The sequence below is a fragment of the Protopterus annectens genome, chromosome 7.part0 (genome assembly GCF_019279795.1).
Source record: "Protopterus annectens isolate FY-2018-M chromosome 7.part0, PAN1.0, whole genome shotgun sequence".
In the NCBI taxonomy this organism is placed as follows: Eukaryota; Metazoa; Chordata; order Ceratodontiformes; family Protopteridae; genus Protopterus; species Protopterus annectens.
Genome location: NC_056739.1, coordinates 1,707,126,755 through 1,707,143,003, shown reverse-complemented (window position 1 = coordinate 1,707,143,003; position 16,249 = coordinate 1,707,126,755). Strand labels below are relative to the sequence as shown.

The 16,249-nt window shown below is 41.0% G+C and overlaps 1 protein-coding gene across 2 annotated transcripts in view; it reads right to left on the bottom strand.

The window, feature by feature from the left end:
• Positions 1–16,249, bottom strand: part of STK16 (serine/threonine kinase 16) — a 391,131-nt gene that overhangs the window by 325,949 nt on the left and 48,933 nt on the right. For both annotated transcript variants that reach the window (XM_044078236.1, XM_044078237.1), the window contains one exon: positions 11,857–12,076. In XM_044078236.1, the coding sequence (XP_043934171.1) occupies positions 11,857–12,076 (220 nt within the window). The remainder of the gene's footprint in view (positions 1–11,856; positions 12,077–16,249) is intronic.

The following is a 16,249-nucleotide window of genomic DNA, read 5'->3' as shown; positions in this document are numbered from 1 at the left end:
GTTCCACTAGGAAAGTAACCATCTTTTCCTTTTGTTTTTTTTGGGGGTTTTTTTCCTCATTTTTCCTGCAGCTGCTATTAGATGAACAGGCCTAAAGTTCTGCAACTTTTTTCCTGCCCTCCTCCTCCACATAAGGCTAATACTTATCTTCAAGTCCTCTGGCAGTTTTGTATCGTGAAGAGATTTTCCAGCAAATGAACCAAACTTTGCTGGTTTCTCTCTTTCTTCCATGACCTCTTTGGAAAGTCCAAGCAGGCCTTTCTCTTCCTTTCTCCTTTCTGCTATGTACATAAACTGGCTTTGGTTTCTATTCCCCATCTTTTCTGCCAACACTTACTTGCACCTTTATTGCTCTCACCTGCTTTGCTCTTCTTTTCCACATCTTCAACCCCTTCACCAGCCCTTCATTTCTACCTATTGTATCTTCTTCTTTCGGCTGCTCCCGTTAGGGGTCGCCACAGCAGATCAACTGTTTCCATTTCTTCCTGTCCTCTGCATCTTGCCCTGTCACACCAACCACCTGCATGCCCTCTCTCACAACATTCATAAACCTTATCTTAGGCCTCCCTCTTTTCCTGTTACCTGGAGCCTTCATCCTTAGCATCTTTTTCCCAATATACTCTGCATCCCTCCTCAACACATGTTCTACCTATTGTATATGCCCTTGTTTTTGCCTTAATTGCTAGCCTCACATTCCCATTTGATCACAGTGGCCTTCTCTTTTTTGTCTTTCTTCTTCTCATACAACCTCTTCTGCACAGCTCTTGAGAATGTCATGTCTGACACATTTCCATTTGGTTTGTTTATTCCTTTTGTTTTCCCTCTGATTCTAATTCATCACTGGCCTTGCCCCGGGCTTATTAAAATCAACTTCCTTAAAATCCCACTGCACTCAGTATTTTGCGTTTTTTTCCTTCTCCGTACTGTAAACTAAATAGTGGCATGATCACAGATGACTAAAAGCATCTTCCCCTAGATCACTGACCCCTCACGACCTTGGTTATGACCACATCCCAAATAATTTCCTTTATGGTACCATTCTGCAACAAGGGAATTCACCCTTTACAGGCTAATATCTCAAAAAACTTTCACTTCCTCTCCAACCTGCAGCTCAGGAATTTCTCAGTCATTCCCTTCTTGGTCACTAAAAAAATCCAAGTCCTACCCCCTTCCCATCAATGGTCCATATGTCTATATCAGAAATATCCCTTCTCTCCTCCTGTAACCTACAACTCTTTCTTCTTTCTAGCAAGCCTACTTGCACATCTTAGTAAAACTCAACAATGATCTAAGTCACCCTTGTTTGTTCCTCTGCAATGCTCTGAGCTGCATTTATCTTCTTTCTTGTGTCTGAAGATTTACTTCCCACATATGATTCTGTGGTCAAACCTCAGTTTAAAAGGTACAACTTTGAGCTCTACCTTTTGATCCCAGCTTTGACTACCACTTACTTGTCTAAGCAAAGACCGACCCTGTCCCTGAAGTGAAGTTTGTCACTATGACAGGACTTCCCAGCCCTCCTGCAAATCCCACAATCCTGCTCCCTTGATTATTACTACAGCCAGCCATACTACTACAAAAAGTACAGTTTTGTACCTACCATAAATGTAGATGTTCGAAGATCCACATTGCTGCAGTCCTAACACTTGGGTAGTCCGCTGTCCCTCGGTCGGCCCGAATATCAGAGTATAAGGCTGACGTCGGTCAAGGCGCATATGACTGACATCAGAACGTCAGGGTACAAATGCACATGACCGACGTCATATCCTCAGTCTTTTCTTGCCCCAGATGTCAGAAGACCCTAAACAGAAAGGTCAAAACCCATAGACAACAACCAAACAATCAACCAACCTAACACTAAAAATATGTACAATATAAACAACATATACAATATACCTCAGATTGAAAACCCAGCCCACACAACCGCCTCAAACTACAGAGGGGAAGGAGGGAGGGTAAATTGGACTGCAGCAATGTGGATCTTCAAACATCTACATTTATGGTAGGTACAAAACTGTACTATGTTCTTCATCTCACATTGCTGCAGTCCTAACACTTGGGTAGAATCCCAAAGCAGAGGTAAGGGAGGATGGCCAAACTATAATGAAGCAGGGGCTGCCAAAATGCCCTGCAAAACAGCAGTGGCAAAACCAGCCCTGGATTTAGAGTACAGTGGAAGGTGGTAATGCCTAGAGAAAGTATGCACTGAACTCCAAGTAGCTGCCTCCAAAATATCCTTGGTTGCCACCCCCCTCAAAAAAGCTGTTGAAGTGGCAGTAGCCCTAGTGGAATGAGGCCTAATCCCAGCTGGAATCTCTTTGCCATGATGGGAATAACAGAAAGCAATGCAAAACCCAATCCACTTAGAAATAGTTTGTTTTGACACTGGCTTGCCCTGAGAACACAAAGCAAAAGAAACTAGTAACTGCTGAGATTGCCTGAACCCTTTTGTTCTGTCCAAATAATATCGCAACTGCCTGTGAACATCTAAAGTGTGCAAAATCTTTTCCCTTTATTTTGGGGATTTGCATAAAAAGTAGGCAAATGAATAGTTTGGTTTAAAGCCACACTAGAAACCACTTTAGGCATAAAGGAAGGATTAGTACGTAAAGATACCCTATCCTTATGGAAAATTAAGAAAGGCTCAACTGCCATAAGGGCCTGCAATTCAGAAACCCTTCTTGCAGAAGTAATGGCCAACAAAAAAGCAGTCTTCCATGACAAATATTTCAACTCAGCAGTAGCTGCAGGCTCAAAAGGTTGTAGAGTGAGTTTCTCCAACACAAAATTGAGATCCCAAGCAGGAGTAGGAGCTCTTCGTGGGGGTCTTATATTCTTTGCCCCTCTAAGAAATTGCTTGAACAAAGGATGAGAAAACAATGGTGGGTCACAGTCGTAGTGAGCTGAGATTGCTGCAGCATGAATCTTAATAGAAGAGAAGGACAAACCTTTGTCCAATAACTCAGTTAGATATTGAAGAGCCACACTTAAATTAGGCTCAGAAACATCCAAATCCTTTGCTGCACTCCAACACAAAAATCTCTTCCATTTATCTGCGTACACTTTCCTTGTACTAGGCCTTCTAGCTTCCAAAATCACATTTAAAACTTGTTGTGGAAGATGAGACCCTCTATGGTTCAAAACAGAATATGCCAGGCTGTTAGGTGAAGAGAGTGAAGTTTGACATTGAGCAAATGACTGTCCTCCTGGGACAACAGGTGTGGAATCAAAGGCAAAGGCCATGGAGGCTTCCGTACTAGACTTCTCAGTAATGGGTACCAGTGCTGTCGAGGCCAATCTGGAGCTATCAAAATCATCCTTGGCTTGTCCTGTCTGACCTTCAGAAGTACCTTTGGGAGGAGAGGCAGAGGTGGAAAGGCATAACCATGAAGATTTTTCCAACTGAAAGAAAGAGCATCCACTTTCCAAGCTGTGGGATGAAACCTCTTCGTGCAAAACTTTGGCAGCTGGTGGTTTAGTGGAGAAGCGAACAGATCTATGTCTGGAGTTCCCCATGACACTGTCAATTTCTGAAATACATGAAGATCCAGTTTCCACTCGTGGGGATCCATGATTTGTCTGCTTAACACATCTGCTAAGGAGTTCTGTGCTCCCGGCAGAAACCTTGCCTGAAGATTTAGTTGTAAACTGAGAGCAGTCTCCCACAAAATCATTGCTTGCCTGCATAGAGGATAAGAATGTGTTCCCCCTTGCTTGTTGATGTACCACATGACAGTTGTGTTGTCTGTTAGAATCAACACCTGCCCTGGAAGAAGTAAATCCTTGAAAGCTATTAATGCAAACTGGACTGCTAACATCTCCTTCAAGTTGATATGTAGATGCTGTAGTCTGACAGGCCACTTGTCTTGTATCCACTTTCCATTTAGATGAGCTCCCCAAGCTTTGTCTGAGGCATCTGTCGTTAAAATCTGACTCGCCTCTGGCCGGGTCACAGAGAGTCCCTTGTTTAGGTGACATTCCTGAGCCCACCACAAAAATTCCTTTTGAATGCAAGGTATTATTTGAATGACAGTGTCCAGATCCTGGCAGTGCTGTGTCCATACATTTTGAGATACCATTGCAGCTTCCTCATATGCAGTTTGGCATTGGGAAGCACCAGAATACAAGATGCCATGAACCCTAAGGCTTGAAGGACTGTCCTTGCAGTCAGCCCGGACTGAAGAGATAGTTGATGGAAGTAAAGGGAAAGATTCTTTTGTTTGTCCGGGGTTAAAAAGGCCATCTGGGATGCTGTATTCAGTCTTACACCCAGAAAGCACATGTCTTGAGAGGGTACTAGACTGGACTTTATTTCGTTCACAGAATACCCCAAGCATCTTAGCACTGCTATCACATAATCCAAATGATGAAGAAGCTCTTCCTTTCCTTGAGCCAGAATCAGGCAATCGTCCAAATAAGGATAGATTTGTATCCCTTTTAGCCTGAAGAAAGCTATCACTGGAGCCAGAACTTTCGTGAATACTCTGGGCACAGTAGATAAGCCAAAGGGCAATGCAGAGAACTGATAGTGAGAAGTCCCAGTCCGAAAACGCAGATACTTCCTGCAACTTTGTCTGACAGGAACATGGAGGTAAGCCTCCTTGAGATCCAAAGTTACCATCCAGTGATCCTTGCCCAGCAGAGGTAAAAGCTGTTGTAACGTCAACATTTTGAACTTGGGAATGTCCAGATAAGTGTTGAGGATAGATAAATCCAAAATTGGTCTCCACGTGTTCCCCTTTTTTGGTACTAGGAACAGGCGAGAATAAAATCCTAGGCCCCTTTCTGGCATAGGAACCGGCTGTATGGCCCCTATTTGGAGTAACAGAGAAATTTGCTTGTGAGCCTCTATTCTTTGTTGAGGAGGAATGTCTGGCATGCCTTTGAAAGGAGGCAAGGTACGGAAATAAAACCTGTAACCGTGGTGTATGATATCCAATACCCATCTGTCTTGGGTAATTATACTCCAATTTTCTTTGAAAAGTGCCAACCTCCCTCCCAAAGGTGCTGCCAGGCGAGAAGGTTCTGGCAGCTGAAAAGGTAGGTCATTGGGTCTGTTTACGAAAGGACTGACCCCTGCCCTCACCCGAAGACTGTGCAGGAGAACTCCCTGTTCTAGGCCTGAAAGAGCCCTGACCTCTGCCCCTGCCACGTCTAGATCTACCCCTAGACTGAGAATCATAAGAAGGATACGTCCACCCCTTAGTAGGCCAATTTCTACTAAACTTTGGAGGCTGAACCTGCAAAAAATCTTTAACAGTCTGCATAGACTTAGCCTTGTCTTCCATTTTCTTTAAAACTGCTTCAACAGGAGAACCAAACAAGACATCAGATTGTAAAGGAGCATCCAAAATCCTTGTTTTAACATGGTCAGATAAATTCTGATCCCTCAGCCAGGCATGCCTGCGAAGAACTGACCCAGTGGCCGCCACCCTAGACGAGGCCTGTACAGCATCAAAACCACATTGCAAAGAATGCTTACCCACCTGTTCAGAAACATGCACTAAATCTTGTAACTCTTTACAATCAATACCTTCTGCCAGAGCATCAACCTTAGACTTCAATTGTGAAAGGAGATAATTCTGATATTTCAACATGTGAAACTGGCAATTCAAAGCTCTCATGGCAAGAGTGGAAGAAGTATAAACTTTCTTTCCCCATCTATCCAAGGCCCTGGCCTCTTTATCTTCAGGAACCGGATTCTTGACAACAGAAGCCTTAACACCCTTAGGCCCCTGGCTAACAGTTTCTGGGTCTGCCCTAGGACTCTTAAAAAGATACTTATGAGCTTCAGGCACCCTGTAATACCTATCTGGTTTAACAGGCAGGAGGCAAAGAATCAGGATTAAGAGAAGCCTCTGCAAACACATCTTCCACCACATTCAGAACAGGAGGTATAGCCAAAGGCCTATGCTGGGGTAAAACAAAAATTCCCTAAGCCTTTTCCTGGAATCAGAGAAGTCCTGACCTTCCCATTTAAAATGCTCTCTCATGGAATGAAGAGTCTCTGAAAAAGAAAAATCCTCAGGAGGAGAAGCAGAAGGAGTAGAATCATCCACATCAGAATCAGAATACGGAGAATACTCCTGCAAGTCTTCAGCCGAAGACTCAGACACATCCGAAGCCTGCTCATAATCCCCCAACACTGGTTCCATCCTAGGCCTCTTATCAGGAGGGGGCATAGAGCCTCTAATTAAAGTAATTAAATCTTCTGCCATTCTAAGCATGTGCTTCTTGGGCACAGAACCTGAAGAACTAGGAGTGACACCCACAGAAGCTAAACTAGACTTGCCTCTAGGAGAAGCCTTGGGAACAGAAAGAGAGGGCCTAGACACCTTAGGAAGGGAGGGGAGTACAGTTATCTGAGAAGCCCCTGCAGCCTGACCTGCCTCCTGGGAGGCCACATCCTGTAAAATCAAAGTTTCTCCCTGGGACTCCAGAGAGGCCTCCGTCGGAACCACCGGTTCCACTGACGTCTCTAAAGAACCGGCGTCCGGTTCGGACGACTCCTCTAACCTAGGTTTGACTGCCTTGTCTTTGCGCTTCTTTGAGGAAGCCGGCGTCGGAGCATCCGACGGCATATTGTAATTGCACCGCTTCCCAAAGACTAACCTGGCACAATCCAACCTTCGCTTAATAGTGCGTTTATTGAACCTAGCACAAAAGCGACACCCAACAACGTCGTGCTCAGGTCCCAAACAAGGTATACACAAATTATGGTAATCCCTATGCGGTATCTGTTTCCCACAAGAAATACAGTTATTCACTTTTTCTGACATCCGGTAAACCACTGAGGCAAGAAAAAACCAAAATATTCCCCAACGGGGTACTTAACCAACTCTGACTTCGGTCTGAAACTCCGAATTCGAAAAATTTCAGAACGCCGAACGGCACTTGCAACACTGCTTCTGCATCGGACCATGCGGCAAAAAAGACTGAGGATATGACGTCGGTCATGCGCATTTGTACCCTGACGTTCTGATGTCAGTCATATGCGCCTTGACCGACGTCAGCCTTATACTCTGATATTCGGGCCGACCGAGGGACAGCGGACTACCCAAGTGTTAGGACTGCAGCAATGTGAGATGAAGAACATCCTTCACCCTTCTCTGCTTGCTGACTGCTAGCACATGTATCTTCTGAGAATATTATTACAAGACTCCTCTCCTAGCATCTCTATGCCACCTCCCTGGCCCTGATTGCTATCTTCTCACTTCTCTTCACAGACAGATCACTAGCATTTCCATGCATCATATCATGCATCTGTTATTCCCTGGGTGAATGACTTGCTTACCGTAACCCATGTTTTACTAAGTCTAAGTGAGAAGACAAGCTTCACTATAACTTTTATCTCGTGATAAAAGGAGACTGAGGATCCGATCACAAAGCCTCTGCTCTGAATTCATGCTGATTTTCATTTCCTACTACCCCACTAAAACTTCTCCCCTCTATACCACCACTGCCAGCCCCACTCACTATCTCTTCTGTTAGCTTCTTCTCTCTGCTTCATCCGATGCCTTTGCTTTGCCTTATTTGCCCCTTCCATAAACTCTACCCATGGTTGTCCCTTTTCACCCTTTGCCTCTCCATCCTGGCCATGTGCTCCCTCCTGCCCACTTCCCTTTTGTTTTCCATGAGCTACTGGCTCCTGTAAGGCCAGCTCAGACTTCCCTAGCATCTTTCTCCACACCCTCCCCCACCCTCAGACTTACTTAGCATCTTTCTCCATGCCCTCCACCTCAGAACTCCCATAGCATCTTTCTCCACCCCCTCCACCTCGGACTTCCCTAGCATCTTTCTCCATACCCTCCACCTCTGACTCCCATAGCATCTTTCAACAACCTCTGTTCATCTCTTCTTGTTCTTAGCTTTTCCCACCCTGTTATGTCTACAGACCTGTTGCTGCCACTTTCACTTCAGTCTCACTCTGTCGTTTCTGACATAATTAACCACATCACTACTATCTCAAACCTCCAAATTCCCTCAAAGCTCCTAATTTTCCCACTGATTCCACATAATCTACAGTGCCAAAGCTCTGTGATGTAGACAGCTGAACCAACTTCCTGAACACCTCATCCATTCCTCTTTCTTACCTAATATAGTCTACTCATTTCATGCTGTACATTACTGGATTTCTCACATTTTGTTACCATCATCATCGTTTTATTAAACACAGATATTTGTACTTAGAACCTAGAATGGCAGCTTTATCTCAAGTGTTATCTCTGACCTGTATAGAAATACCAAACAAGTCAAAGGGTAATTAAAAACAGCAAACAATTATCACTTAATTTACCTTAATGAGTTACCTAGGGACAACGAGAAGATATGCACCACTACAATCTAAGTGAAGCAAATTCACAGGTTTTTAAGAAGCTGGCAAATTTGCTCCAAATTCTGTTCAGGTGTCAAACAGAAAAGCACACAGTGTGGTTCAGTATGGTTGGATTTGCCTTAAAAATCGCACCAATTAAAAAATTAAATTAAAAATAAAACTATCTTATTTATTTTATAATTTTATTTTAAAAATAATTTTGTGATATGCATACATGTGCATCTGTATTTACACACAGACAGACACACTGTATTCGGGCAAATAATATGGGTACTTTTTTACCTTAAATACACACTTCAAAAGTTAAAAAAATTAAAGCTGCAAACAGCTGGCCCAGTTCCAATTGAAAAAACGATGTGGTGGTTAAAAATACATGGATTGTATCTTTCTAAATCTTGCTTCTAAATATAATCCAGAATTTAAATCTACAAATCTAAATCTGTTTGATCAGCTTTTCTGCAAGACTTCAGAATCTGCACTGCAAACCAAATGTTGTAAAAAGCTGTAAATCAAAAGTCCTCAATGCATTACTGGCATCGTAGGTAAAGTAATTGCCCTGAAGTAATATATTTTACTATATATTTTCAAATACTACAGTACAGGAAAAAGATCTACAAAGTTTATCTATAGGTCTACATCATTTTGCAACAAACCAGTGTAGGATACCATCATATAAATGATGCACTAACTGTGGTAAGCACGCGTAAACTAATATCAAGCCAACAAATCTACATCATAAACAGATCAAAAGCCTTAATAATCAAATAACGCAAAAGGTATTAAACCTAACTTCATAAAAAGCGTAACAAAAATATCAGCTGTAGCTGAAGTCCTTAGGAGAATCATGCTGCTTCCCTTCCAGTTGTCCTAATTCTACTTGGATGATAGCTGTGTGCCCAGAGGTTCCCAGCACACTAGATGATGATAAAGTCATTCTATGTTAACACATTCAGACATAATAGGTGTGGAAGGTCACACACTCAACAGTCTAAACCCATTCTAAAATTCCTGAGACTTTTTTGGGAAAATAAAGAATAAGTGTCAAATGCTCTGAGTTAATACAAAATAACACCACATGCTCATCCCTGGAGGGCAATACCAATAGCAGACACATCCTGCTCAAAGTTTAATTAAGAACTGCTGCAAACATCCCACACCAAAAGGGGGATCCACTACTGATCTTGGAAACTAAAGATCCATAAACCTCACCGATGTATTTGTAAGGCAATGGTATGCATCATTATGGAAAATATTAACAAAGAGATGGGCAGTCTTCAAACCCTAGGCCTAAACCAGTTTCAGGTTGTTAAAGGCAGATACTGCTCCTAAACCTGATGGACTTTTCTGAGCTAGTCACAGAAGCACTGGATACAGGCAAATCAGTTCACAGAGAGTACACACTGACCAAAGTGTTTTATACCATTCTACATTCTAGCATCATTGATAAGCTAATTGAACTAAACATAAACCACTATGTTGCCCACTGGACTGTAAACTGGCTTACCAACAGAGCGCAGTCCATTAGTGTTGCAGGTACTCTTCAAACTAAAAGAGTAGTTAGTAGTGGTGTACCCCAGGGATCTGTCTTCTCTTGTATCTACTTCTCTGATATCAAGGCCAACACCACAGGCCTATAGCTGATAAGTTTGTTGAGGACTTCAAACTGGTAGCTGTTAAACACAACAACCGACCATCAGATTCTCCAGGATGGCCTAACATGTACTTACACCACAGCCGCACGTTAAATGCCAAAAAATGCAGCACTATGTCCTTTGGCAAACCCAGGCATTCAAGCTTCTACCACATAGACAACAACCCCCTTAAAATTGATTTGGGCACCATCATTGACCATGAACTACAATCTGACCACCACATTACTACCATTGTTAGGCAATCTTTTTATATAGCCACTAATCAAACAGGGGTATATCTTCTAAATCCAACAAAGTCATCAATCCCCTCTATTCCTCCCTCTTTGGTATGTATTTATTTACCTAAGCGCATGACCTAGCTTAAAAGACCACAGCATTTCCTTACTAAGACAATCAAGGGACCTTGAGATACCCTAACCACCTTTAACTACTCTTGTGCTTTTTGTGTCCTATTAACCTTTGAGAAGACACCCCTGCCTAGCCTACAAAGCCTCAAAGAGTCTGGCCCTATGCAAATGCCTTCACATTTACACAACTTTGAACACCTTAAACACCTGCTCAAGACATCTACACTTCCACTGCAATATAAAAAGGACATGCTAGTGTGATGGATATCACATAAAGTACCTTTTTTATGGAACAGACACCTCTGGATGTAAAGCACAGCAGTTCCATGACCTTTTTTCAGCACAGCCTGGATAACTGGATGGGTAATCATAACACAAGGCAGTGCAGAATCATCAGTACAGTAATATAATGCAGTTAAGATCCAGAATGATGGGGGAGGGGGTGTTTCTATATTTTCACAAACATTTCATTTCTTGGAAATTGTACTACCTAGACATATAGTGTTATGGGCGCATTTGTTCAGGAGACCTGATGTTTATTGATTGTGGGTGCATGTTTACTGAAATGCGTATCAATTGCGATTTTCTCTCAGGTAACATCCAAGGTATCATGCGGTAGCAACCTGCAGTTTGTAAGTTGGTTGTGGAAATAATATACAGATGGAAACAGTACATATCTTCATAGCTTCTAGCAAACAACTAACCATATCTCAAAGACCGTACAGCCTACAAGGACAGTGAGAGTGTACTTGTACATCTCCCACCATGACATGTCAGAGTATGCCCTTAAGGCACATACAGCTTACTCAGTTATGAAAAAATAGATACAAATATGAAAATGTGAATATAAACTTTAAACAGTGGATAATCTAGGCTGTATTGGGAGATATTAACAATCTTAAATGTCATTTTGTTTCTTATACGTTGCCCTACTGCATTGTTGACTATTACTAATAGGTCACTTAAGTAATCCAGCCCCAAAAATGTTATGAGACCATAGGAAGATATGTCTGTTAAAAGGAAGTATATAAAAAGTTGCTAAAGTTGAAAATTAATTTTTCCAATTCTCTCAGAACTGTTTTAGGTCAGAATATCCAACCTTCTCTCTAGCAATGTCAAAAATGAATTCCTGAGACAAAAAGTAGCCATAAGATGTTGCTGGTCAACAGCGGTTGACTTGAGTAATATATTCTGCATGACGGACTACAACAGTTAATGACCAAACTTTTAATGTGGGTTTAGCTGACATGCCCAGTCAGAATCCTGTGTTTTAAATTTCCCCATTGCATTACAATGTACTCTATCTGATACACTTGTGCATTAGGTAATCACCTCAACAGCTTGTGAAACAAAAGCATAATCATGTGTGTCCCACTTCCACACAAATTTCCTGTGAAAGCAATGTAAAAGTAGATCATCTTCCTTCTCACCTTATAATCTATCCAGCAATACTGAAACACACTGTCAATATACAGGGATTCCAAAACCAGATTAGCATACAACAAATATCAGCAATTCTCACCGAAATATAAGGGAGCAGCAGCAAAGCCTCACATTTCTGCCCCTTCTTTATGAAACAATGTGCCGTGAGCTGTAGGATGTTCGGATGATTGAACAAGCGATGCATTTCTACTTCATGAAGAACTTTTTTTCTACACTCCTCATCATGGCAGAGGATTCGCTTTAGAGCATAGAACTTCCCATCATGATGTCCCTCTATAAGATCCACAAAGCTGAATCCCCTGAAACATGAAAATAATTATTAAAAACTGGAAAAGGGCAATAATATCCTGAAATTATCAGGTTATAAATTAGGAAGATCATATGCTTCTTTCCAATTATTATTTTACACCAAAGGAAAAGAAAAAAAATGCAGTGATTTTGCCTTTTTATTTTTGGCAAAATGAAAAGAAACACCAGCTGACATGATCACTGAATCCAGAAAAAGTAGAGTAGATTCAAGATGCAACCAGTATACCTGTACTCGAGAGAAGAACACATTGCATATCAGAGTATAGGCAAAGAGAAAGAAATAGGGGGGTTCTAAATGAAAGACCAGCACTGGTAGAGTTTTTAGTAAAATCTAGAACAGAAGGTGTCATTAAAAAAGGAATAATTAGTACAGCATATAAAATATCACATAACTATAAGAATCAATCAGAGGAAGTTCAAAAGGACTGGGAAGAGAGATTGGATTAGCAATTCACAAAGAAACAATGGGAGGATATACACTATGTTTGTCTCCCAAATATGCAACGAAATCTAGAAGATTTAAGAATTTTGCTTGGAAATGTTTACATAGATATTTTTATACCCCAAGCAGACTCCATAGAATTTTTCCTCAGGTAGACAGCAAATGCTGGAGGTGTGACAGGGAAGAACGAGGTACTTGTGAACATATTTTCTGGGAGTGCGGTGGGTTGGCAAACTTAAAGGATTCTCTGCTGATGCAGTGTTGGAGACGCTGGGTGGGTGGACTGGTCTGACTAGGGAGATGATTTTGCTGAGCTATGATACAGAATCAGAATTGTCTAGACATGGTAGGCCTTACTGTGTCTAATTATGGTGGCTGCCAAAAATGCAATTACTAGAAAATGGAAATCAAAATCTAAAGTAAGTTTGATCTTTTCAAAGCCAATCCTGAAAATTCTCTCATACTATTCATAAAACTGTCAAGTCCTTCATCTTTTGGTATGCATGAAAATAGGTCTACAACATTAATTGTTAAGAAAATTAAAATTTTCTCCCATATCTGCCTCGTAAGTCTACTTAGAAAATCCCAAGAGTCTTTGACGATATGATCCACTCAACAGTATATTCCTTTAAGCCATTTATTAATAAGAATGCCAACGTTTGTCACTTTTTTTTTACATATTTTAATAATGGAATAATTCTAGATAGTGTATTGAATTCAGTTTTATAGAGATGTCTTTTTAACTGTTTTTTGAGTATGACATGTTTAATTGTAACGTGAAATTGTAGCCCACATTTATTGGTTGGGTTGTTGTATAAATTATGTTATTTTAACTGATGTAATCAGATTCTGATGAAGTCCACGGTGAATGGGTGAAAGCGCTTAATCTGATTTTAAATAAATGTTTTTTACACTACTGAAGGTCTGAGCAGCATTGCTATAGTGAAGTTTTGTGTTTCAGTGAGAATCCAGGACTGCATATCGAGTGTTGCTGTGGAATTATTCATATTGCTTTTTGCCAACATTCCTTGCGTGCTGTTTTACACAACAAGTACTTGGCAGAAATTCCTGCAGCTCCTTCAGTGTTGCTGTAGGTCTCTTGGCAGCCTCCCTGACCAGTTTTCATCTTGTCTTTTTGTCAATTTTGGAGGAACGTCCAGTTCTTTGCAATGTCACTGTTGTCCCATATTTTCTCCAGTTTTTGAAGACTGTCTTCACTGTATTCCATGGTATATCCAATGCTGTGGACACTTTCTACTCTTCTCCTGACTGATACCTTTCAACAATGAGATCCCTTTGATGCTTTGTAAGCCCTCTGCAAACCATGGCTTTTGCTGTATTAGGCAACTGAGTAAATGTCAGGAAAATCCTACTAGGACAGCTGAACTTTATTTGGGGTTAATCAGAGTCTCTTTTAATTGATGGCAGGTGTGTACCCAAGAAGAATGAATGCTGTAATTAAATCAAAAGGTGCTTCAACAAAGTATTAGTTTAAGGGTGCACACACACAACAAAGCATTAGTTTAAGGGTATGCACACTTATGCAACCAGTGTATTGTACGTTTTCTACTTTTTATATTTTTCCCCTAACAGATTTGTTTGTTTTTCAATTGAATTGTACAGGTTATAGGTCACATTAAGGGTGGGAAAAGTTTTGAAATGATTTATTGTGGTCTCATGTTTTATATCTCAAAAACCTGGCATTTTAACAGGGGTGTGTAAACTTCTTATATCCACTGTACATTCATACATAAACACACAAATATATATTTAAAAAAAAAAAAAAAAATATATATATATATATATATAAACACATTTTTTTCTGTAGACAGATAATCTTCCAAAATGCCCTAACAAATCAAATAGTTTACTCAGGTGTCTTGCAGTGTCACTCAAATAGACCAATAAATCACTGGCATAGAGGAAAGGATTCATCTTCTTGCGGCCTTATGTAAACCATTTATTTTGAAATCCAATTCTTCCATGTACAGGGCAAACATAAGAAAGCAGATCAGGCCATATTATCTACCACGTCTATGTAGCAGATAAAGGGGATGGAAGTTCAACATTCACTTCTACTTGAACTTGTTTACCTTGATAAATACATATAACTCCATAGTCTTAAAGAAATCCATGCTAACTGCCAGCAGTGACAGATTTATATTTATGCCTCCTATACCAAAAAAAAGTTCAAATAATAGACACGAGTAGCTGCATTCTGGAAAGACACCTAAACTGATCAGGATGTATATGACCAGGGAGTAAAAAGACCAACCTGGAGGCAATCAAGGGTATTATGATTTTACAGTCTTCATTAAGGACCAAAAATAACCTATTTGAACTGGGATACAGTGGGTCCTTGCCCTCTTTTGGGTTCACTGATACCACCGCCTCTTTCCATGAGGGAGGAAACTCTAGTAACAGAACAACAAAACAATTTACAATACTCTGTAACTGTGATTATATCATGTTCTTTTTTTGCACCCTACAACTGTGACTCCCCACCAAATATAGCTCCAGTGTAATTGCATCTGGCACTGAGAATTTCACCCTTGATAAACCAGCTTCAATGCTTCCATTCCTACTGGAGCTAACAAAGCTGATAAGTAAACTATCTTTGGAAATTAGTATTCTTAACACACTCCTCAAACCAGTTTTCTAACTAAAGAAAACTTGTATACTATATACTTTTCTAAGTATAGAATAACGACCTTGAAACATGTACAAAATATATTATATGCATATTCCTAACATTATGCTAGTCATTTAGCAAATTGTAAAATCTATCTTATGTTGTCCAAGCCAAAGGACTGAAATTATTGAGCTATAGGAGAGCTCATAGGTTCATAGGTGTACACTAGGCTAACATACAAAAGAGCCTTTTAAGCCTAGCCATGCATCCCAAATGTATCAAATAACTTTTGGTGCACAAAAAGATATTTTAAGGGGTACGTGTAAGTTACCCACACCTCTCAATTTTACATATTTTTGCCTCATATTTTTTATCTGTTCCTCATAAAATTTGTGATGATCTGGCAAATCACTGGGATGATGTTGTTGTCGTCTTTCGGCTTTTCCTGGTTAGGGGTCGCCACAGCGGAACTCCGGTCAGCTAATGATTGGCAGTAGATTTTGACGAACGCCGAGGTGCCAGCTCGATGTTCAACCTTCAACGAAGGCATGCCCATTTACGCACGTCTTTCGAACGCCCACCCAACCGCGGGGAGGACATGCAGACTCCACACAGAAGGCACTCCCCTCACTCCAGCCGAGAATCGAACAGGAGAACCTCTTGCTGTGAGGCAACAATGCTACCGCTGCACCACCGCGGCATAAAATCACTGGGATGATCTGAGGACTAAATAATGATATACATTTTATTGTTTCAGACATCATATCCTTCAGAAAAAATCCTTGCTAAGACAAATCCTGTTATTCTAGCAACTTTCTGAGTTAATAAGAGCAATATTTAAAAACTGTCCATGTTTTTTGGGCTTTTGTCCCCCCATTCTGTCAGGCTTTGCCCAGATTTTTTGAGATACGAGGTTGAGAAGTATGAAGTTGGGGCATGGGTGGTCAAGCATTTACAGGCTGCCTCTGTCTAAGAGACACAGGTGGGGTGGCATACCAGGGGTTAATTTCTGACTTCCCATCCACTGGTCCAAGTTATGCTTGAATATAGTTAGGAAAGCAGTCTGCTTCATATGGATGAGAAGGCTGA